General features: G+C 35.2%; 2 protein-coding genes and 1 pseudogene across 3 annotated transcripts; 1 reads left to right on the top strand and 2 right to left on the bottom strand.

The window, feature by feature from the left end:
• Positions 1–2,120: 2,120 nt before the first annotated feature.
• On the top strand, positions 2,121–4,282 carry LOC143609329 (phototropic-responsive NPH3 family protein NPY1-like). Its single transcript, XM_077084108.1, has 3 exons — positions 2,121–2,188; positions 2,252–2,321; positions 2,681–4,282. Exons 1-3 carry the CDS (start codon positions 2,121–2,123, stop codon positions 4,280–4,282), a joined length of 1,740 nt encoding a protein of 579 aa, XP_076940223.1.
• A 300-nt stretch (positions 4,283–4,582) lies between these two features.
• LOC143609325 (putative E3 ubiquitin-protein ligase RF298) lies at positions 4,583–7,305 on the bottom strand (annotated as a pseudogene). The gene is made up of 2 exons (XR_013149403.1): positions 5,364–7,305; positions 4,583–5,278 (listed from the first exon to the last, which is right to left on the bottom strand). The product of XR_013149403.1 is annotated as a putative E3 ubiquitin-protein ligase RF298 (transcript).
• Positions 7,306–13,314: 6,009 nt separating this feature from the next.
• On the bottom strand, positions 13,315–16,681 carry LOC143609337 (putative serine/threonine-protein phosphatase 2A regulatory subunit B'' subunit TON2). The gene is made up of 12 exons (XM_077084115.1): positions 16,549–16,681; positions 16,102–16,193; positions 15,966–16,028; positions 15,763–15,861; positions 15,458–15,616; positions 15,125–15,196; positions 14,904–15,036; positions 14,719–14,783; positions 14,558–14,633; positions 14,368–14,469; positions 13,649–13,841; positions 13,315–13,567 (listed from the first exon to the last, which is right to left on the bottom strand). Exons 1-12 carry the CDS (start codon positions 16,679–16,681, stop codon positions 13,315–13,317), a joined length of 1,440 nt encoding a protein of 479 aa, XP_076940230.1.
• Positions 16,682–22,594: the final 5,913 nt, after the last annotated feature.

The following is a 22,594-nucleotide window of genomic DNA, read 5'->3' as shown; positions in this document are numbered from 1 at the left end:
AAGTAAGAATCACTAGAGTTAGAAATGATGAATAAATTGCTTAATATGAAGAGTTGAATAAAGAAAATTAAAAGAAAATGAAATAAAACAATAAACTATCAAACTTTAAATGTTAACATTTATAAATATATTTTCTAAAACCTAAATACATGTAGTGTTTGATATTCGGATTAGCATGTTATTAACCTATCATGTTCAGTTTACCAATTTAGTAAACAAGTTATATTTACTAACCAAGAATCTCATTACTTTTAAGGTACTTTGGTTTGGCCCTTCGGTTTGCTTAGGTAGGCTAGTAACCCCGTCGGCTGATGCTTCACTTTTCAAATTCGGTTTGTACTACCTAATCAACATTGGTTTCGGCTTGGAATAGTTTTTGGATGCCTCAAATGGTTTGAAACCGAAAGTAAATGATTAGGTGGCACAAAGCTTACTTGGTCTCATCAACATACACCCCTAGTAACCTTATATATTAACACACGCTTTAATCTATATAAAAAATCAACAAACTAAAGGGGCTAAAGGTTCAAACGTCTATAGATAAGTCCGAACAAAAGGCTTTCTCGTATAAATGAGAGAAACCTAATGTTATGGGTCGTCGTTTTCTTCAAATTTTTTTATTTACCTTTCCACAATCACGTTATTAGCTCAATTTTGTCATTAACTGGTCAATATAACTGTACCTTTCCAACCAACGTATCGCGTCTCTCGTCCATCCATGGTACGCTTAAGCCCACTCACACTGGGATGTTTGGATCCATGGTTTAATTTTTTGAGTATGGTGTTTTTCATTTTTTTTTTGAAATAGAGAAAAAGACTAAAAGTTGTGTACATTTTTGTAAGTTGAAATGAGTATTTATATTGTAAAAAATGAGTATTAACTCTTCCCTTTTAATAAACGATAATAATACTGTTGATAAACGATCCAACGCGCTTCCACAAGCAAGTTCTTCCACCTGGATTGATACCCAATTGTGTTACTCGCGTTAGGATGGGGGCGTGCTAGTTCAACGCAGACAAAGGCGAGTCTGATGCCCCGCTTGTCCTAATACACTTACACATGATTAGAAAATTTATACAAATGAATTTTGAAACTAAATTTTAAAATCTATATATATTTTTTTTGAAGGCTTACGAATCTTTCAAATGGGCTATTGCTAAATTCAAAACATTGGGATAAACTCGCCTTTCGAACCAGGGTAAACCCTCACTTAAGGCGAACACTCATGAGCACTCACCTGTAGGCATGACAATACGGTGAGATAAAACCGGTTCAGTTAAAGGATCCAACTCGTGAACGCTACATACTAACCTAGTCCCTCATCATCACCCGTAGCCGCAAAAAAACTAAATGATGGAGGCATAATTCAAACCTGAGTTACACGAGTCTCCCCTTACCTCTCCACCAACAGCTCGCTTTGTTTAAAAGTATACTACATATAAAAGGAAACCTAAAAGGGATTGTGGTCCAATCAGTGGCAGCCACTAAGTTTCTTTCTTTTTTTTTTATAATTATTTTCTAAATCTATTTTTGAATTTATTGATTTGAAACCAGGTGAAGTAACAAAAATGGAAGCTGGTATAGCTGTTTTATTTTGTTGTTGCAAGTTCTAGGTCCTGAGTTTGAGCCTCTTTGAGGCGACTTTTTTTTGTTTTTGGTTTTGTTCATTTGAAAGTAATAATAGTTACAAAAAAGGAAGTGGACGTTGTGGTATTGTTTTGTTGTTGCAACTTGTAAGTCCCAAGTTCAAGCCTTTTTGAAGCCATTTTTTTTGTTTTGTGATTCTTTTGATTTTTTAAATAGAAATAGATTTTTGTATTTATAGATTTCATACTTAACCAACACAGAAATGCCCGACAACGCGTTGGGTAACATCCTAGTTTATCTGGTGAATACGTACGTTCGGTTGAAATGAAAAAAATATGTAAATGTAAAAACATGGGGGGACAGGTAAATTAAAAGATGAAAGGTGGTGCAGAGGAAGGCGGCGGGCTGTCGTGTTTGTGGTAGTTGGATAATTGAGTCAGACGTAATGGCATCATCAATGAAACCATAATTACTTACTCTTTAACCACCACCACCACCTCACTCCACCAGTTGTTTCCTCCGGACGTACAGGATGAAGTTCATGAAGCTGGGTTCTAAACCAGACGCATTCCAATCCGATTACCACTCAAATTCCGTCAGGTATATACACACACACACACACAATGTATGCATATGTATATAAATTAATTTACGATATTTCAGGTGCGTTTCATCCGAATTGGTGACAGATTTTACTGTCCTAGTTGATGAAGTAAAATTTCATCTCCACAAGGTAATTATTATATAAATTACATTTGATATAGTAGATTTTCGATGAGTTTTTTTTCATGTTTTATGGTATCCCGAATGATAAGGATACCAAAAACATGAAAAAGAAAATACCTGATTATGTTCGGTGAGTGTTGGTTCAGAATGGTACCTGTATATTATAAAAAAAATACTTATCCTTGAAATCCACCTTTTAGGACTGGATTTTAATGATAAGTATTCTTATACATCATCAACACCATCGATATCAGTATTCGTTTTTTCATGTTTCGGTCTCTGTACCATCCGGTTTTGGTATTTTCAATGGTACCGGTACCTGTTGATTTTTTGTTTTACTGAAGAATTTAGTTTCTGTTGTTGTAGTTTCCGCTTTTGTCGAAGAGCAATCGGTTGCAGAAGCTGGCGCTAATCGCAACTGAAGACAACTCCGACATTCGTCTTGTTGATTTTCCCGGAGGGCCTAGAGTTTTCGAGATATGCGCGAAATTCTGTTACGGAATAACGGTTTCTGTTAGCCCCTACAACGTCGTGGCTGTCCGATGCGCGGCTGAGTACCTTGAGATGACCGAGGATATCGATAGAGGCAACTTAATACTCAAAATCGATGTGTTTTTTCGATCGAGCATTCTTAGTAGCTGGAAGGACTCCATTATCGCCCTGCAAACCACCACGGCTCTTCGAGAACTGTCTGAAGATATTGAGATCACGCAGAGGTGTGTTGAATCCGTTGCGTTGAAAACCGGTATTGATCCGAAGTTGGTTAACTGGTCGTATACTTATAATCGTAAACTTGATGTGATTAATAAAGTGCCAGAGATTGGATTCGTCCCGAAGGATTGGTGGATTGAGGATTTGTGTGAATTGGATATTGATGTGTATAAAAGAGTAATGTCTGCTGTGATTTCGAAGAAACGAGTGGATGGTGATGTTATTGGGGAGGCGTTGAAGACGTACTGCTTGCGGTGGTTACCGGAGTTTAATGATCGATTTGAGTTAGATGAGCATGTTGAAAAGTATAAATCGTTGATTGAAGCGATTATTAGTTTATTAACGCAGGAAACACGAGTCCGTTGTTCGTGTGGTTTTCTGTTGAAACTGCTCAAGGTCTCGGTTCTCGTTGGAGTTGATCGATTGCTTCGTCTGGATTTGATCAGAGATATTAGTTTGAAGCTTGATGAAGCATCGGGTCAAGATCTATTGATTCCAGCGGAGCATCCTCAAGCCATGGCTTATGATGTTGAACTCGTGCAGGACCTTGTGGACCGGTTTTTCGATAGGAAAAGTGTTGAAGATGGGAAGAATGATTTGGTTTTAGTTAACCCACGAAGGTGCAAGATAATCGGTCATTTGATCGATAGATATCTAGCAGAAATTGCGTGTGATTGGAATGTACCACTTTCTGTTTTTATTAAGTTATCACAGTCAATCCCTGATGCTGCTAGACCGATGCATGATGGTATATATGGTGCGGTTGATTTGTACTTGAACGAACACCCGACGATGACAAAAGTTGAAAAGAAGCAGTTGTGTGAGTTACTCGATGTTAAAAAGTTGTCGTCACACGCACCAGCGCACGCAGCACAGAACGATCGTCTTCCGCTGCGAACAGTGGTGCAAATCCTGTTCCACGAGCAGGTTCGAGCCACTACTGCGATGAAAGATGCAGCAGTGGCTCGAACCAACCGGGCTCAGGTTCAGGAACAGGATTGGGGAATTAAAATGCCTCTAAGGTCAAAGTCGCTCAGAACACCTTCACGAGTGAAACTAAACGATGGTGATGTGAAGGAGGTGGCTACTGGGGGTAGCATGAGGTTGCTGCCGTCAAGTTCACGACGGTTTTTGGATAGGTTTTGGGTGGTGGGTAAGGGGCATGGGGAGAGCAAGAGCACCGGGACGTCCGGTAGTTCACAATCCAAGTCTTCGAGTTCATCGTCAAGAAAACAACAAAGGTATTCTATTTCTTGAGTTATTTTAAGAAAAACATAAGCTAGACGCTCGGAACTCTATGATGAACTCGACTAAAAAGTTCTGGTTACGCCAGTGATTAAATGCTATGTGCTTAACTGTTCATAAAGAAGCAGGAGGTAATTTTAGGTGTAGGAAAGTCTTGATAAGTAGAATATAACTAGCCCTCTTCAAAGTCTCTTAAACACCCAAATACGTCCTGGGTTGGTGGCCTAGTGGCAGACACACACTCTCAACACCCAAAGGTCTTGGGTCCGAGACCCTATAACTAAAAACAAATATGCATAAACGAAACTCCAGACAAAGATGCATGTCTTTATTACATAAAACCGGGTTGATACACACTGGTTTTAAGCAATCATAATAACAAAGCTCAAACATCCGAAACGTTCATAAACACATAAACAAAGAAAAACATTCCACAACTCCATAACTTTTCCAAGAACAAAACCAAAACTCGGTTCAAGAAGCATATCAAGAACGAGCATAGCGCACACAAATACGCCTCTGAATCGGCCCTCTACAAGAAGGGCAGTCCTTCATCCCTTGCTTTTCATGTATCTCATTGCATGTTTTACACAACTTGATGCGCACACGGGAGAAAAACGACAGACATCTCCTATGATAAGCACATAACACACTCACGTTCCCGCTTCACACCATGAATATCATTGACCATTTTGGAGAAAAAAGTCGGTTGAGACTCATGTCGAGAAACTGGAGTTTTAACCTCGGCTAGTTTACCGGCATAGCTTCCATCAACACCGCCCTTTAAAGCAGCTATCTTTAAAGAATCGGTTTTTAAACTCAACATAGAGATTTCCTTTTCAAGCTTTTCTATATCTTCTTATATCTTTGAAGATTATTATCCGCCTTTAATCTTGTTAGATCCTCCCTTAACTTAGCTGTAGATTCGGCCTCTAACCGTCCTATCCTATATGAAGTTGCTTGACTAATCAGTTCTTCTTTCGCCTTTTCTTCCTGTTTCCATCGCGCCTGCAATATTTAGTCAAAGTTATTGACTTTTTGACCAAATATAACAAATTAAATACAATAAAGCCTACAAAAGGTAAAACCTTACCTCAACTTGTTCTTGTTGTTCTTTAGCTAATTCAAGATCTTGTTTTAACTGTGAAACCTTACGTCTCTCGGTTAAAAGCTCCTCATGAAACAAGGTTTTAACTTTCTCCCATGACTGAAACTGGGTCAACGTCGTTTTCTCTCTCTTGGACACCTCTTCACAGCTGGCAGCTGACTCAGCAGCGCGTACATTCGCAGCCTCCATCTCACGCCTCAAGCTCGAATTCTCCAACTTCAGCCTGCAAACCGCAGAATTCGCACGGTCCACCTGTCCACTAGCTTTACACAAAGCATTCTCCATTTCAGTTAGCTTCTTCATTGTATTATCTTCCAATGTTTGTTTTTCCCTTTTTAACCTCTCAACTTCTTCTTTTTCTAATCTAAGTGTTTTCAACTCAGCCTTATCTTTACCGAGCCTACGAGCCACTTGCATAACCTTCTGGTTCACCCACTCGGTCCACTCTTGCATCTGGTTTTGAAGCTCATGCACCCTTGGAACCAGCTTCACAACTATCTCATCTTTCATAGTATGTGGGGCCCACTGCCTAAAGCTAGGTTTGGAAACATTTTGTTTTGGTGGGGCTGAAAGAGATAATTCGGTTTCAGCTAATGCAGGAGGGTTATCGGGTTTAGGAGACACAGAAATGCTATTTAACCGTTTCGGTTACATTTTCGTGAGGCGAACCAGAGCCGACTCCCTTATTCAGTTTCAAAGAAAGATTTTTAAGATTGATACCGGTTGATTCTGATACCGACTTTAGTTTCTTATCTAAAAGTAAGCCACCAAAGTTTGTGAGTTTTCCTGATCTTAAAACGCCTTTAGAAGCATACGTACGGTAGCTTTTTTCCAAATGAACCGACTTCTGTCTAATTATAGATTCTCTTTTATTAATTCCAATAATCTTTCTACCACTCGCAGCTTTTTCTTCATGGTTTTGAGACGAGGGACTGAATGATTTACCAACCGTTCTATGTGCAGAATCATGGTTTTCTTTTTCTGAAGAAAATTTATTCGATACAAATGGAGATTTTGGTTTCGGTTGATGAACTTCAGCCTTAAACGTCCTTACAGGTGGTCCTGAAGGGGTATTATTGGGATTTTGAGGACTTAGAGTACTACTGGCTTCTTTTTTGGGCTGCGAGTCTAACGAATCGTCACCAACTAAACTACTTAACGAATCACTATCCATTGTGCAAGCATTTGACACATTCATGTCAGATACCAACAAGCACCACATTGCATCACCAGTGCTAAAAAAGGGTCTGACTTCACGAACCAAACACACCAATTCAGCTAATATGTATTTCTCCATTTGCTGCAAATCTTCAAAGTGCTGGTCCATTGACGAGTCAACTTCTTGACCATTTTTAAGAAAAACCAAAGTATTGTTCACTATATCAGTTACAGCATCTTTACAACCATAACAAAGACCCGACCTCAAAATAGCCTTAGTAGCAACTTCTTCTGTGTAACCAAACGAAACTATTTTCTTAATCGCACTTTTGAAAATCGTGTCGAGGTTCGCCAACACGAGTTCTTCCAACTGCGACTCCGTAAGATCACTCCAATCAGCATCATGAAACCCATCACTCATTTCCACCTCCGGCGCATTATGACCCGACCCTAACCCCACTGAACACGAGAGACCTAAGTCAAGGTCAACATGACTTGCACCCTCACAACCGAAACTACACATATCACACTCGTTCGAGTGTTCGTGACTCACGAAACCCTCAGCAGTAAACTGATAACCCAAACATTCGGTTTGAGAAACCGTTTGGTTTGGATCCGCCACAGGCAACGGATCCGCCCTAAACTTCCTCTTATTCCTACTCTTTTCTTGCATCATCGTAACCGGTGACACATGACTCGAACCACTTCAACCACTACCACCACCACCATTACACGGTTTCACAACAAGCGACGCCATTTCTCGCAGCTGCATAACATACCAAACATTCCCAATAAACTTCACCACTAATTACACAATCAACATTAATTAAAACTTAACCAAAAATTGTGCATTTTGACTTTGACTGTAAAAAGACCCCAAATTTGTCTTCAATCACACCAACAATTAGTAAATTAATCATCTTTGAGCTACACCCACTAATCAATTCATCTAAAACCGCCGAAAACACAATAAACAGAACCCGAATCAATGATTAATCACCCGGGTTTTCGCAACCGACAATTAACAAAAAGGGCGATTCCGAATCGTTGGATCGCAAAGATCAATTCGATCAATCAAGAAACCGATACAATGAAAAGGGTCAATTCAATAAAAATAATATTAACAATCAAATAAAAAAATTGAAGTCCGATAAAGATCCGTAACATAAACACATAAATTTAGAAGCAAATTATAAAGATTGAAATGGTACCTTATGACGATCGAGATTACACCGATTGCAGCTTGTTTGTGAGGGTTCAATCTTTGTGTTTCTCTCTCCTTGGAATAGAATAGAATAGAATGAAATGATGCTTGGAAATTTTGTGTATATTATTTTACCTGAAACAATGAACTATTTATTCTCTTTAACGAAAAAGTTTTAATCTTTGGGTCAATGTAAGATCAAATTAAAAGAAAGAATATCAAGTAATTTATGATATTACATTAAATGTTTTTCTTAAAATAACATCATATTAATCATATTAAAGATATCCACACTTATCTTCTTTTCATCGCTTATCATCGATAAAAAGTATGTTTTAATTAAGAAATTCGATATATACGCGACCTAGAGTTGTGCGTTCGAAGTGGTATTTTCGTATCTAGTTATAAGTATTCGTATCTAATACGTAAGATTTAGACGTGTCTGTAAATAAATTTTACTAACTCATATGCAAGTATGACGTGTAGGCTCACCGACCCATGCGAATAAGTGGAACTTTATCGATGACGGTGAGCATATAGAGCTCCTTTATATCACAAGATAAATTGTTGTTTTTGATTGGTTTGTAAGATCGGCCATATGACATGTGAGTGATGTGCATCATTATAAAAAATTTGGGGGCTTTTTGGTATGGCATAAAGAAATTGATGAGGGAATGAAATAGATAAAGGAATAAAACGGATCATTAACATTCCATTATCATGTTTGGTTACCATATAGAAATTGAATAAAGGGAAAATTTTCAAAATAAGCATTTATGAAAACAAATTTCAAGTTTTAGGTACTATTTGCAAGAAATTCCAGAAATAGGTATTATATAAAATAGTTGTGACGAATAATTAGTAGAACCAATTAAAACTTGTCACGTGTCCTTAAACTAACCGTAATGAGCACGTTCACTAATCATTTACTCGCCACGACTAAATAAGTTTCAAGCATCGTAATCAACGCCCACTAGTAATTCATAAGTCCTTTAGTCGCGATGAGTAGATTATAAGGTTAAACTAGTCGCAACGAGTTAGCTACTAATAAACTTCTCTGAACTTAACCCTCTCGGTTATGTTCTCGTTTAATTCCAAAAAATATGACCGGTTTCCCGTTACATGATTGCTCGCCCTATTAACCAAATACCATACATCATCTTCGAACCCGCTCGGTCTTGTATTTCTTCGGTATTAGGTTTTGTTCATTTAAGAACATAACTTGATGCATATATGCACCGTCATCAAAATTTTTCATGGGCAACCGAATGCAAAGTGACCAAACTGGTCACATCGGTAACATAAAATCTTTGACCGATCTTTCTTCACATTTTCTTTACCTCGACTCGATGAACCTTGTTCGGCACTAGGGGTTCGGTCTTGGCCATTAAATCGGCCTCGACCTTCTCGTCCCGTATTAAATTTAAACTTCTATGACTTGATGATTCATATTTACCAAATAAAAGTTTACCGTAGTCACCTCCTTGTATTTCATCTTCTCGAATATGTTTCCCATAGGCTTGGAGTCAGCCTACAACATCTTCAAATCCCCGTTTTATTAAGATCTAACACTTGCTCAAGAGAAGCAACCCTCTGAATATACTTCGATCTTGGGAGACTTTTGTGGAACTTCTTTACCAACCTTGTTTCATCTATAACTTAGCTAAGAGCCGCAGATTTTGAGGCAATGCTCGATAACTTGCGCAAAGTTATCTATGGAATCTGACTCGTTCATCTTCATATTGTCAAATTCCATTAACAAGGTTTGGAGACGTGCTTCCCTAGCCCGTTCGACACCTAAGTGTCGGGTTTTAATTGAATCCCACAGGACTTTAGCAGGTTTGTGATCTCCAATTGCATGATCAAGGGTTCGGGTATGGATTGAAACAACAAGGCTATAGTCATGTCATTTTCGTTTTCATGGGTTGATGGTGTTTCCAAGCTTTGTGAACTTTTAGGACTACTTTCATCCTCATAGCCCACACAGTATAGTTCGTTGTAGTTAACACTGGACATTAAAGGGAAGACGAGCCGTTCTCTTTCCCCTTTGGTGGCGGTGGGGGAGTCGAGTCACCCATTGCTACTCAAACCCAACTTGTTTGAACAAAGCAACAATTGAACGAACCGAAATAAAACAACAGTCAACCCCGCTCAGAGAGCTTTAGTAATTTTTTAGCAAACTAATTCTGGAGATCGAACCAATTTGTTCAATTGACAACGACAACAACTTCTTCGAAAGATCAAACCAACTTGTTTGATCGAAACACCTTCTTAGTTGACTGAATCGTTAATTATCGTGTTCTTGAACCAGGCTCCGATACCAATTCAAGAATGATAAACGATAATTGAAAAACTTAGAAATAACCAACTTATATTATAACCAGAAACATATAGCTCAAAAACTGATTACAATACCTTTGGTTGTAATGGTGGTAATTGTTGTGTTTTGTTGTATCTAACACTAACTTTGTATATGTATTTATACTTGTCTCCCAAGTTGCCCATCAAGAATAATTATGTGTCAACCACTCAACTTGGTCAACAAGGTAACTTGACCACCAAGGAAATTAAAGAAAGTTTCATAATACCTCTTAGACTTTTACCGCCTTCTTAAAACCTCTTGGGCTCGATTCACCGACTTGTGACCCATAATAGAAATTAATCTAACATTTTCTAATATCCAATGAGTATATTCTTGAAAGGTTTAAAACCTGAAACTTGATGTTTTGTAAGGTTGCAAAAGCCTAAAAGTGCCCAACCATACCATAACAATTGACAAAGTAACTACAAGGTCAAGATCAATTTAAATATAACATGTGAGTGATGCAAAAAGTTGGTTATGAGCACCAATATTCAAGAAAAATGCAACATGGTCCAATAAGTTACCATGGGCCAAGATCAATTCCAATACAATTTGACGCCCCGATTTATTTGCTACTTAGCAACATGTGGCATCCATTTGGAGATAATTTGGCAGGGTGGTTTCCAAACTTGTGGGTCCCTAGCCGGAACTTTACAAGATTGTTATGAACCACCGAAGGTGCGGAATCCCTTTGATTATCACTACGAGAATAAACAGGAGGGTAACAAGAACAAGAAATCCTTCAAAACGATTCATCTCATGTTACAACAAATACTAGAAGCAAAACACAAGGCAAAACGACTGGGAGGATCGATCTAAACCCTAGTCCAAACTTGTGTTTATATACTACGCAAGTTTACCTTACATATGTGAAGCAAGTTTGCCCCTGGCTAAAACCCCCATAAACATAAATAGAAACAACACGAAACATAATGTAACTATTATAGACTCCATTACAAACGATCATGCATTAAACCACTGTCACTGAAATTGTAACACACTGCCTGCACTAGAGCTGACGTGTCACATTTACAGTAGGTCAGAATTCAATGCATCAATTCCATTAATAATAAAACATTACATTTTGACCATACATATAAAATATTGATTTCAAAACATCATTTATTCTTTCATAAAAATTTTGATCTTTTAACTTTTCCCCAAGCCCTCGATTTATTCTTTGCGGAAAATCTTGAACACCTAACGTGCAAGAAAACAACAAAACAAAAGCATGTCTAAGCGAAACGCTTAGTGGGCTGATAATGAAATCATATACATTATAAATTATAAACATTCAACCTATAACATATCTTATCAATTTGTACTTGTAGCATATCAATTCTCAACTTTGATAAATCACATAAACATCAATTTCATATCAAAGTTCTCAACCAATGAATAAAAATAGAAAATCCATAACGGTGCCATAAGGTTTCTTGAGTAAGTGGTTACGTCTCGAATAATTCAGTAATTCAATAGTTTAGTAATTCTTATGATCAGTTCATATACATTCAGTAGTGAGACGATGTATTTTTCCCATGATCGAATCTATACGTCTCAACTCACAAGAAAAATAACGAACACAATAAACCTGTAAAGTAGGCAAAACAATCAAAGCGTGTAAAAAAGCACATGATGACATCCAATATCAAAATGATTCTTTATATCACGGTCTAAAAATGTATCATAACAGTTCAATAGAAATCAAAATCATTTAGAAAATCAATGGCTCACATCAATATATAAAATAACATATATGTCATTCGTAATATACAAAGTAACATTACTAGGCTATTTGTACCTTTATTCGTGCAGTTTGCAAAATTCTTTAAACTGCTTTTCTAAAGAACATAGTAATCTAAAGATGGGCTTGAATATTCAAAGATTTGAGTAATGTGTGATGATCCTTTTAGTGATTATTTTGCAGTTGCCATAGCCGACTAGAACTTATGGTTTCAATAAAGATGGACAAAGTGCCCCCTTTTCATATGGGGTGGTAAGGTGATTTGATTGTGAATTTGGTGGTAAGTGTTCAATCCCAAAGTGTACAATTTAGCTGTTAAAACAAAAAAAAAAACTCACAAATTATTAGCATGTATATGCTATGAAGTTAATTAATAAGTAAAGAAAGAAACAATAATTTATTTGTCAACAACAATTAATCAAAGTTTTCAATAGATTAAATCCGACAAAATAACTAGATATTTTTTACTTTTAGGGTTTTGAAAAATCGGGGTATTACAAAAATGCACCAACAAAACTTGATTCTTAAGGTCTAGAATTGTTAAAGAAGAACGAAGTTTTGTTACATTTCATTTGCAATATAGTTTTGTTAAGGTATATACAATATAGCTTAATAAGTCCAAGCTCTGGTAATAACAGAGGATTAGCTAGTTGTTAAGCTTGTAATTAAACAAACAATGCAACCGTTATCAATGGATTGGGTTAACAACCCCCCTCCCTTGTATTTCTTTCATGCTTAGCAATGTTTCAGCTATCTATTTAGATTTATAGATTCTTCCGTGGTTGTAGTATGTAATGCAACAAAATCATTACTTTTACAACAATTTGTGCAAGTGATTGAATTAAAAACGTCGTACAACAACTTCCATTCAAAAATTAAAAGAGTTGTAGGCGATCCAACGATGGATGAATTCTTGTGATGATTTTAATTAAGTATATCCATTATCTAGGTTGGATGTGCCTTTGACATAATAAACATATCAGCCTTGTTCTGTTCAACGATTCAACCAAACAAAACAGCACAACGTACTGCACAAATTGCTTAAATTGTGAAAACTTTATGCTTTGAATTTCACACATTAAATTTTAGGAAAAAAAAACAAAAACAAAGACATGATTAAGGAAAACTAATAATGAGAGTGAAAAAGAAATAATCTAATTATCTATAACATAAACTTATAAATAATATGTAATTTTATGACAACATTTTGAGTGATAGCACGTCTACTTTTAACAAGAAACAAAAATATAACTTAAAATTAACAATGTAATCTAATGTCTGGAATGAAAAATGTTATCATATACTTTGATGTTATAGATAATTAGATTATTTCTTTTTCACTACCTGTCATATACTTTGATGTTCGTTACCGATAACATATATTGTGTTTGACAATGATAACAAATTAACAATGTAATCTAATGACTGGGTTATAACATTATTAACCATTAAACAACCACAACGTTTTCTAGACAAGATCAACATCAATATCAAGTGATTCTCCTTCCTCCTGAAGAAGGTTTTCTCGGTTGTCATGAGCCCAAAACCCGCGCACATCTATAAGCATACTAGCAATCGTCCCACCTTGTTTGCACGACAACATATCCGAAAGTGTGATTCTTAATGGATCAACTGGTTTCACCATATCCCATATTTCATCCCTAACATCTTCTGTGCATAATTCATAGTTTCCTACCTGGACCCATTTTTCGCGCACATCTCTGATTCATCAATGAACATGAGTTAGCAATTAAGTTTGCCAAGTTAAAATTAAAATATTTAGTTGTAGTAAAAAGGGTGACCTAAATAGAATATGAATGTCTGGTGCTGTTAGGCAACCCTTTCCTTGTAGATCAAGACACTTGAATATATATGTTAAGCCCTCGGGTGTATCTTTGTTTTCGAGGGCAAGAACGAAATCAAGAAAACTCTCGAAGTCCATCTCCCAAGCAAGCCCGATAACAGTTTTGCCGTGGCGAACATGCTCGTCAAAGGCTACAAGGCAATGATAATTTGGAATTGTTAAGAATAAATATTAGTTAGAATTCGTTAGTCGACTACATTGTTAGGGGACGTTTGGTAGCCTCTTAATGATTCTATTAGGATACTGCATTTAAATTTGTTAGAGGTATGCAGTTAGTTCATTAAAAAGACATCTCTAATGGTTCATGGAGCTTCTTAATGAGTAAGTTTCAGATACATGCTGAATGATCTAAAGGCTACCTCTTCATCGGTTAGGACTATTAACGATTCGGCACAAGATCACCAAACAGCCCCCTGTCTTGTAATCTTTGGCATAAATAGGTTATCTATCTTGTATCACAATTCCTCATTTTCACATTCTCTCTACTTTGTTTAGATAAGTTTACCGGAATAATAATTATACGTTGAAAAGATTTAAGCGGGTGGTGGCACAGCTTGTTGCCCGGTTACCCACCTCTTTATTGTAATTGGATCCTTTTGTTCGGTATATGAAATGAAATAAATTCCAAATTTAATAAAAAAAAAGTACAACGATTACCTCTCTGGATAAAAATATCCGTTAGTGTTCCATCGGCGTATTCTTGAAGCTCCTCCTCACTCAATGTTCCGTTTCCATCTTTATCAAGGTCAAGAAATGTATCTGTTTATGATTAAAAGTAAATTAAGCAGGAGACAACTTAATTGTTGACGAAAAAATAGACCAAGCTATACTAGAAGCGAGCTTTCACCGCATATACGCTGTGAAGATGCTAGTGAGAACCAGTTCTCAGTCTGATCAGCATCAGCAGCATCCCCTTCACTCTCCTATTATTAATTAAAGTAGTTATATTTCAATAAATAAATATAATGTAAACTAAAAGCTTAATAAAAAGAGATGCATCTATCTGACTTGATGCAGTTCCATTAGTTCTTGAAGACAATTACTGAGCAAAATCTTCTTTATGCAAGCCTTACCTGTGATTAATACACAAATGATGTCGTTATTATAGCATAGCGTGCGCCTCTAGACAGTAAGTATACAAGTCTTACAAAATTGTACGCTGTAATAGTTACATAGAGAAAAAGAAACCGAACCTCGCCTATTCGGGTCACAAAAAAAGAAGAATTTGTGAGTAGCTATGTGGCAATACATTTGCACAAATTCTGCAGGCATGTCGCGAAGCTGAGCCAAATTAGGAATAAGACCTCTGATATAAGCCTCCATTTCCTATCAACAATTTCAAATGCAATGTTTTCTTTTTCATGTAATTTATCATTTTATAGTAAATCAATAATGAAGGAATAAACTATAATACATAAGGTTGCAGAAAGCCATCAGAATCCTCATCAAGCTCACTCATATCGATTCTCGCCTGTGTAAGAGAAACCTGCACAAGAAAACAGATCCATTGAATTGATAACTGATCCAAATAGATTTACTCACTTGGATGGAAATCTATTTATCTTGAAATAAAATGCAGATTGATATTGATATTGTATGATGTGTATGCATGCAAGATTGTGAATTATAATATATAAACCAGCTTCTAAAATTAAAAAAAAAATTATATTTTGAAAATATTGGGACATTCAAAATTCTAAGAAAACAATTCTCATCAAAGTACAGAAACCAGAAATAAAAATCTTACCGTGCGCATTACATACAGATAAAAGGACAGAATAGCAATTCTTCCTGATTCATCCTTTTCAAACTTCATAAAATTTGAAGGACTGAAGAAACGACGACACTTTGGGCCAATTTGTTCGGTACATAGAGATGCAATTTGGCAAAAGTCTTCATAATTCACCTACACTTGTTCCCCCAATCGTAAACTGAGGCTACGGTACCATAGATGTAAATGATATTGAATAAACAAGAAACATTTGAAAGACAAAAAACCATATATAAAGCTATAGTTAAATTATGTGACATTTTGGCAATGTATGTGTGTACCTTTACTGAACCAGTGGTTTCATCAACCAAACAATTTTCTCTTAAGCATTGCCACAGGGCATCCAGGTCATCAGCATTTAGCAAAATGTCTGATTGCTTCTGCATAAAAAAAACAGTAAATGTTTATATCTTTAGATCTTGTTACATTGAAGAAAAATAACAATAAATCAGCAATAAAGTAAACTAATATTATCGAACAATACCTTAAGAAATCGATATTTTGCCAGCCTCTGAACCGTATGGCTGATGGAACCATCCTCAGGTTTCTGATCATCACATAAGAATCACCACTTTATTTAACTATGTATTTACAAGAACTAAAAAAATGATGATTAATACCTTCTTATAGAAACTTGGTATTATGCCTGCTTCGGCATTCTTGCGATGCTTCTCTTTGTACATATTAAGCAGGATTCTTCTTGTTTCATGCTCTTTAAAGAGAATAAAAGTTAGGCAGTGAGAAATTTAATTACCACACACAAGTGGAGTGGGTCGGGTAACGGGTTAAAACTACTTTTATGGAAAGCTTCAAAATGAGTTTACGTGACAACACTTTTTTTTACTATAGTTTTTAAAAACAAAATGCGAAATGTTATGATGTGTTATTTATGATAACTACAGTGTTAAAAAATAGGTTTAGCGCGCTAACAATGATTAGCGTTAAGATTAACAACTAAAATTATAAATACATGAACAAGACAAAACATTAAACATATGTATATTTGCAACATTAAAAGGCATAAAAGTTGTACATGTATCTTAATAAAAAACCTTATTACAAATTACCCATTCTGGCTTCAGATCTGCCATGACCAATGCCGGATCTGATGTAGCGGTGAAGGTTACGAACCCATAACATGGAAGACACCACCGGTACTGGTTCATCGTAACCTTCATCCTTGTCCACACTACTAGACATTTGAGATTATTGTTTGCATGGCTTATGATCTCGTAGATAGAAACATTATAAGTAATAGCTCTCAAAATTTTAGGACACCTGGAAAATTAATATGTCGTCTCTGGATCCGAAGGATTTTAATTTAAAACTTTTAATATATATTTTTAGGTAAATTTCTAATTTTGTTTAGGCTGGCTTAGTTTTTTCCTAATTTCGTTTTAAATTTATGGCAATGGGTTAAGTTTGGAATGGATTTAGGCATTCCCAAACCTATACCCGGTATAAACGCATCTCAAACCCGTAAGGTAAATTACCTATTGGGTAATGGGCAAACCCGCGGGTTTTGGGTACACCCGTCGGGAATAACCTACCAAAAACCCGTTGAGTATCTATTGCATTTTGACAATATATAACTACTCAATTACACCGGGTAAATAACTATAAATCAATTACAAAAAATGATTATCAAATAACTAATCAGTTATAACAAATAATTTTTATGAGCAAGTTTTGACGAATAAATAATTCACTAAGTTTCATATGGTACAACCAATTCTACCCAAAAAATAAAAAAAAGAAAAGAAAAAGAAAAAAAAAACACGATGGCAAATGAAAAGGACACAGTTAATCGCAAATTATAATATCATGAGCAAAATATGACATAATGTTGAGTAATATATCACAAAATATCAAGAAAAAAAAGACACAATGTCAAGGAAAAAGACAAAATCAATGACTAAAATAAACAAAAAACGAAATGATAAATAAAAAGACACAACGATCTATTTTCATAAACATTGTGTTTTATTATTGTTTTTAACGAGTATGACGGAAGAAACATTTTAGTTTTTTTATTTTTTTTATTTTGATTTATATTTTGAATTAAGATTTTTTTAATTAATTTTTGAAGGGCTTTTTAGGCTACAAATTATTCTCATTTTTCTCATTTTTTATCCGCCTTTGTAGAATAGCATGACCCCTTCTTTATACCTTATCTACAAATAAGGTTTATTGGCCTAGAGTTTATTTGTAGAATAGCATCAACAAATTTATTCAAGTTAAGCCTTTCTATATTTTGTAAAATTGATATATATATATATATATATATATATATATATATATATATATATATATATATATATGGGAAAAGTGAATATGGGACTGTCACACATCTAACTTAGATGTGAAACCCATCAAAACTATGTAGTTTTGATCAAAACCCATAAACTTCAAAAGCATCTTTTATCATAGGTTTTAATGCTAAATGTCAAAAATCTATTGGTTCTTACAATTTCTAGGAAACTCTTTATTCTTATTTGAAGCATTTTCTATATATATATATATATATATATATATATATATAATGTAGCACTCATAGGCAAATTAAGACACTAAGTTTTTAAGTAATTTATAATATTTAAATCTTTATGTACACCCTATAAAGCATGTAGCACAGGGGCAAAGTTGTCCACTACAAAATATGGTTTTACGTAAATTCAATTTGTTAGAAAATAGTTACAATATTAGCCCTTAAACTTTACTAACCTTTTGTAAATTTAAGAAGTTGTTACAACTTTTACCCCACATCTTTACTCATATATTTGACAAGTTTATATATTTTCTTGTTTTCTTCTATATCTCTAAATATATTAGGTTTAAAGAAAAAATAGAGCTTACCGATGCATCGTACTTATTTTTGTCAACATTTTCATATAAAATTTATTCAGTACCGAGGTACGGTTTATAATGTACAAGTTACTGAAACATTAATAGACAACTCAAATACGCAACTATAAATCAATAAAATGTTTACACACATACACATGCACCCGAATTCTTTTTTAGTTCATAAATTCTGAAATTACAAATTCAGCCCTCATGTACACAACTCACATTACAAAAACAAAGCAATAAAATCAACTCAAATTAATGTTATACGAATTCGTAACCGCTTCACAAAAAGTTTGAAGGCCAGACTTAAACCGTGGGCATAAACGTTAGCAACGGGTTTTCATCGAAAACCGAAAACGACCGGCCAAAAGTTAATAAAAAAATCAACCATAAACTTGTTACATGATTACCAAGGTATGTGTTTTTCACTGCATCGTACGGTCACCCGTCTAGTGTGTGTGTGTATTTATATTTATTCTTACAGCTTATGCATAAGAGTTAAGGTAATAAGCATTCATAGTTTTAAGTGAATTACTATGTGACGTAACCTGTCGCGGTCTACTCAAAAACAATTATTTAAAGACTTAAATACCTATAACTAGTACGTGTAAGTAAGGTCGTCTCCACAGGGACTCAAGGAAAGTGCAAATTTATTTAATTTATAACTAATTATTTAATATAAGCGGACAGACGATGTCAAGCGGTTTTTAGAAAAAATATTTAATTAAAACTAATGATTACTTAAAAAGATTTGTAAACAATATTAATTAAAAGTATTCATTCTAGGTTCGGGTTATGTGTTCCATACGTTAATCACAGATTCTCTCGTCTTTGGTGTTATAATAATTGCTAGTCCTATGGTTTGATTTATGATGACAAACGATACCCTAACCGAATTGTTGACACAAATGAACCCAGACTCCACAATTGTCAAATCTATGTCTAGGACAACTAACTCAATGATAAGGTTTGATGATTTTAGTTCAGTGAACACAAGAGCTTAAACCCTAAATGTTGATGAACAACCAAACAAACGTTACACAAATCAATAATCGCAAACACAAACTTTAATCAACCAAATAACTAATTAAGCAAGACAAATTCATATAAAATCAATCAAGCTATAATCATTAAGCATAAGAATCTGATCATAACAGTATTTCACCCAAAACCTTAGCCTAGAACGAACACACACGACTAGCCGGACATCGACATAATCGTTAACACACTTATCTTGATGAAAATATGATCAATGATGGAACCGAAAGCTTCGGGATGGCTGAAAGTCGCCCTAGAACACCTCTTCTGCCTCTGAAAGTCGTAATATTCCGAATGGGGAGGTTAAGGGGTTTATATAAGGCAAACCCTAATTTTTGCAGACTTTGATCATCTTCGCGTATCGCGAAGATGCTAGGCTTGCTCCTTCGCGTATCGCGAAGGACAAAATAGTCGCGGCCAGAATCTTGCAACTTCGCGTATCGCGAAGTTGTCCCCCTGCATCTTCGTGTATCGCGAATATGCAATTTTTCAGATTTTATTATTTTCTTTTCTTGACTGCCTCGTGATGCGTGAACTTCCAATCTCTCACTTCTCGATCTTCGTTCCAAGCTCGTAAATATCCTCATTAAGCTCCAAAGCTTTCACTGTCCTGAAAACACATAAAAATGCTTGAAGTACCATAGTTCGTTCGATTATTTAACTAAAACTAACTATTTAATATATAAAATAAACTAACTTTTACCCAACCATCACTATGTTAAGAGGACGAAATGTTTGCACGGTATCATCACATGAAATGAGAAATCAAGGCATTTTATATTACTTTTAGCTTTTTGTAATATTAAATTTCCATGAAATTTAAAACCATTAATATTCTTTTTTAATGAATTTTATCGACAAATTTAGTGTAGGAATATACGTTTGTAAAGTTTCTAAAAAATGTAGGTACTTAGCTGGCAAAGAGTTTACCAATTAATATCTATCGGAAAATTGATCATTCTTTGTCGATGATATGTGTATGTATGTCAATAATCTGTCATAAATCAAATTACGCACACCATGTCGTAAAGTTCCAATAAACGTTATTGCATATGTCAGGTTTCCAACCTTTTAAACATGCTTATGTTCATATCCTTAACTTTTAGTTATCTTTGAATGTGGATATTTACGTGTGACACCTCGTTCTTCCATGTTAACACCGTCAACCCAACTACGTTATATTACACGTCACGCATAACATTTACATGAGTCAGTAACGAGTCACACACAAGAGTCGGTCCGTACGCGTTGGTGATAAACGTCAATCTCGTAAACGAATACATGTACGTGCTATGTGATTACTTACTTTGCGTGTTCATGCTTTGATTATTATTATTATTATTATATATATATAAATATAATAAAAAAAAAAAAAACCTAAGGCGCCCCGAGCCGCGCATAGGATTTGGCTAAATCCCTCGCATTGCGCGGGGGATCGCCAGATCATGAAAAGTTGTTTAAAACGACTTTAAAAACCCTAGAGCTCATATTATCGACCACTGCCGTTTTTGGACGAAACCCTAGAGATTTTGGGTCACTTGGGAAGCTTAGGGGTGCATTGGAAGTGCTAGGGGTTGTGTTTACATAGTAACAATCGTTAGTTGTAAATATCCATCTCTTAACCGTTGTTTTATTGATTTGTTAAGTGTTTTTTTGATGTTAAGAGGTGCTTGGCATGAGAATCTCAGTGATAACCATTATAAGACATGTGTGATTGATAATTGATGATTTAGAATGTTGTTGTTAGTGTAAACATGAATTAGTTAAGGTTCATGATAGATTGGATTCTGGACAGATTTGTACTCGCTTATTGTTTCTAATGTAACTTGATGATAAACGATGATTTTTAATAAATTATTGATTCTAGGATATAGTTCGTCGAGTCTAGTTTCCAGAAAGTTATGATTTGTAATTTTTGGATATACAGAAGATAGTTTTTATGATTTTACAAGATTGCGTGTCTAATCTGATTTGAGAAGATGTTTTCTGGTCTAACTTCCCGACATCATAACTTGAGATTGATAAAGCCAAATGGGTTGGTTCCACTTCTAGAACTTAGTATTATGAATTTAGGAGACAACCCAATTAGCCTTGCATAATTTGGATAAATGAGTTGAGAAAACCATGAAAATACTTTTTGTTGCGTAATCTACTGAACTGTTTGTACCTATCTGCAATGATTGAATTATTGTGAGCTTTTCCTATATGATAAAAATATAATGAAAATTTTTTGAGAAACCTAGTCCATATATTCTACTGTTATAATTTTTTTAGAATTTATATTTCAGTTTTGCATAGTAAATAAAATCAGTTTGTACGTGCTAGAATCTGCCTCGTTAAATGAATGATCATAAGTTAGGTTGTATGATGAATATATGGTTGCTTTGCCATGAAATGACGTGTGGATACATGGTAGGACTTTTATTATAGTTGACATTACTTAATATCACCAACGAGTCGTCGGGTCAAGTTTGTGTTTGTGTGTGTGTCCATACATGAGTCTTATTGTCTTGGTTGTTAAACACACTCTCATAACTTAAACACTTGTACTAGGTAACAGTTAACGAGTCAAGTGCATACATAGGTTTGAGAAAAGTCTATTACACGCATCACCAGGTGAGTTCACGCTTTTTCCCTAGTTGTTTTCTGGATTGAAAACAACAAAACTATTTTCGTATACTTGTTTTCTGGATCGAAAACAACAAAACTATTTTCGTATACTTGTTTTCTAGATTGAAAACATGGACATACTTACATACTGGTTTTCTGGATGAAAACGCGGTGACTTACTTTGGATTTATGTAGTTTCTTATATATCATAAGTGTATACTAGATTCCCTCATATCACTTAAAGTCCTTACATACCTTGAACCGTTAGGATGGGATCGCGGGGAAATTTATGTAGTACTATTGGGTTTGACAAACCCCACCTGCTATAACTCGACTGGAGGTCGGACGGGTGTAAATTTTCCTAACATACATCGCCAGTGTTTTGTGATAGACCTGGTAAGAAGGCATACAGACAGTCAGCTTCGGTTCAAACGTCTAGTAGCTTGTAAATGGGTTAGCTACCCTGGTATATTTGAAAAGTGATAAATCTACATACACTACTTATGCTACGTATACTATCTAGACTATATATATTATTTTTTTACTACAACTTATGAACTCACCAACCTCTTGTTGACCCTTGAGTATTTATGCTTGCCCAGGTTGCTAGATGTG

The sequence above is a fragment of the Bidens hawaiensis genome, unplaced genomic scaffold (genome assembly GCF_021521415.1).
Source record: "Bidens hawaiensis isolate Kalapana, Puna unplaced genomic scaffold, B.hawaiensis_p1.1 tig00419544_1, whole genome shotgun sequence".
Classification (NCBI taxonomy): domain Eukaryota; kingdom Viridiplantae; phylum Streptophyta; class Magnoliopsida; order Asterales; family Asteraceae; genus Bidens; species Bidens hawaiensis.
This window is presented reverse-complemented; position numbering and strand designations above follow the sequence as displayed.

What these genes read in the sequence shown, in the direction of transcription:
- LOC143609329 (XM_077084108.1), top strand. Translation starts at nt 2,121, where the DNA reads ATGAAGTTCATGAAGCTGGGTTCTAAACCAGACGCATTCCAATCCGAT. An exon ending in TACCACTCAAATTCCGTCAG is followed by an intron (nt 2,189 to 2,251) that starts GTATATACACAC and finishes ACGATATTTCAG; the next exon opens with GTGCGTTTCATCCGAATTGG. An exon ending in TAAAATTTCATCTCCACAAG is followed by an intron (nt 2,322 to 2,680) that starts GTAATTATTATA and finishes CTGTTGTTGTAG; the next exon opens with TTTCCGCTTTTGTCGAAGAG.
- LOC143609337 (XM_077084115.1), bottom strand. Translation starts at nt 16,681, where the DNA reads ATGTCTAGTAGTGTGGACAAGGATGAAGGTTACGATGAACCAGTACCG. An exon ending in TTGTGACCCGAATAGGCGAG is followed by an intron (nt 14,784 to 14,903) that starts GTTCGGTTTCTT and finishes TATTAATCACAG; the next exon opens with GTAAGGCTTGCATAAAGAAG. An exon ending in GACATTCATATTCTATTTAG is followed by an intron (nt 13,568 to 13,648) that starts GTCACCCTTTTT and finishes TTGATGAATCAG; the next exon opens with AGATGTGCGCGAAAAATGGG.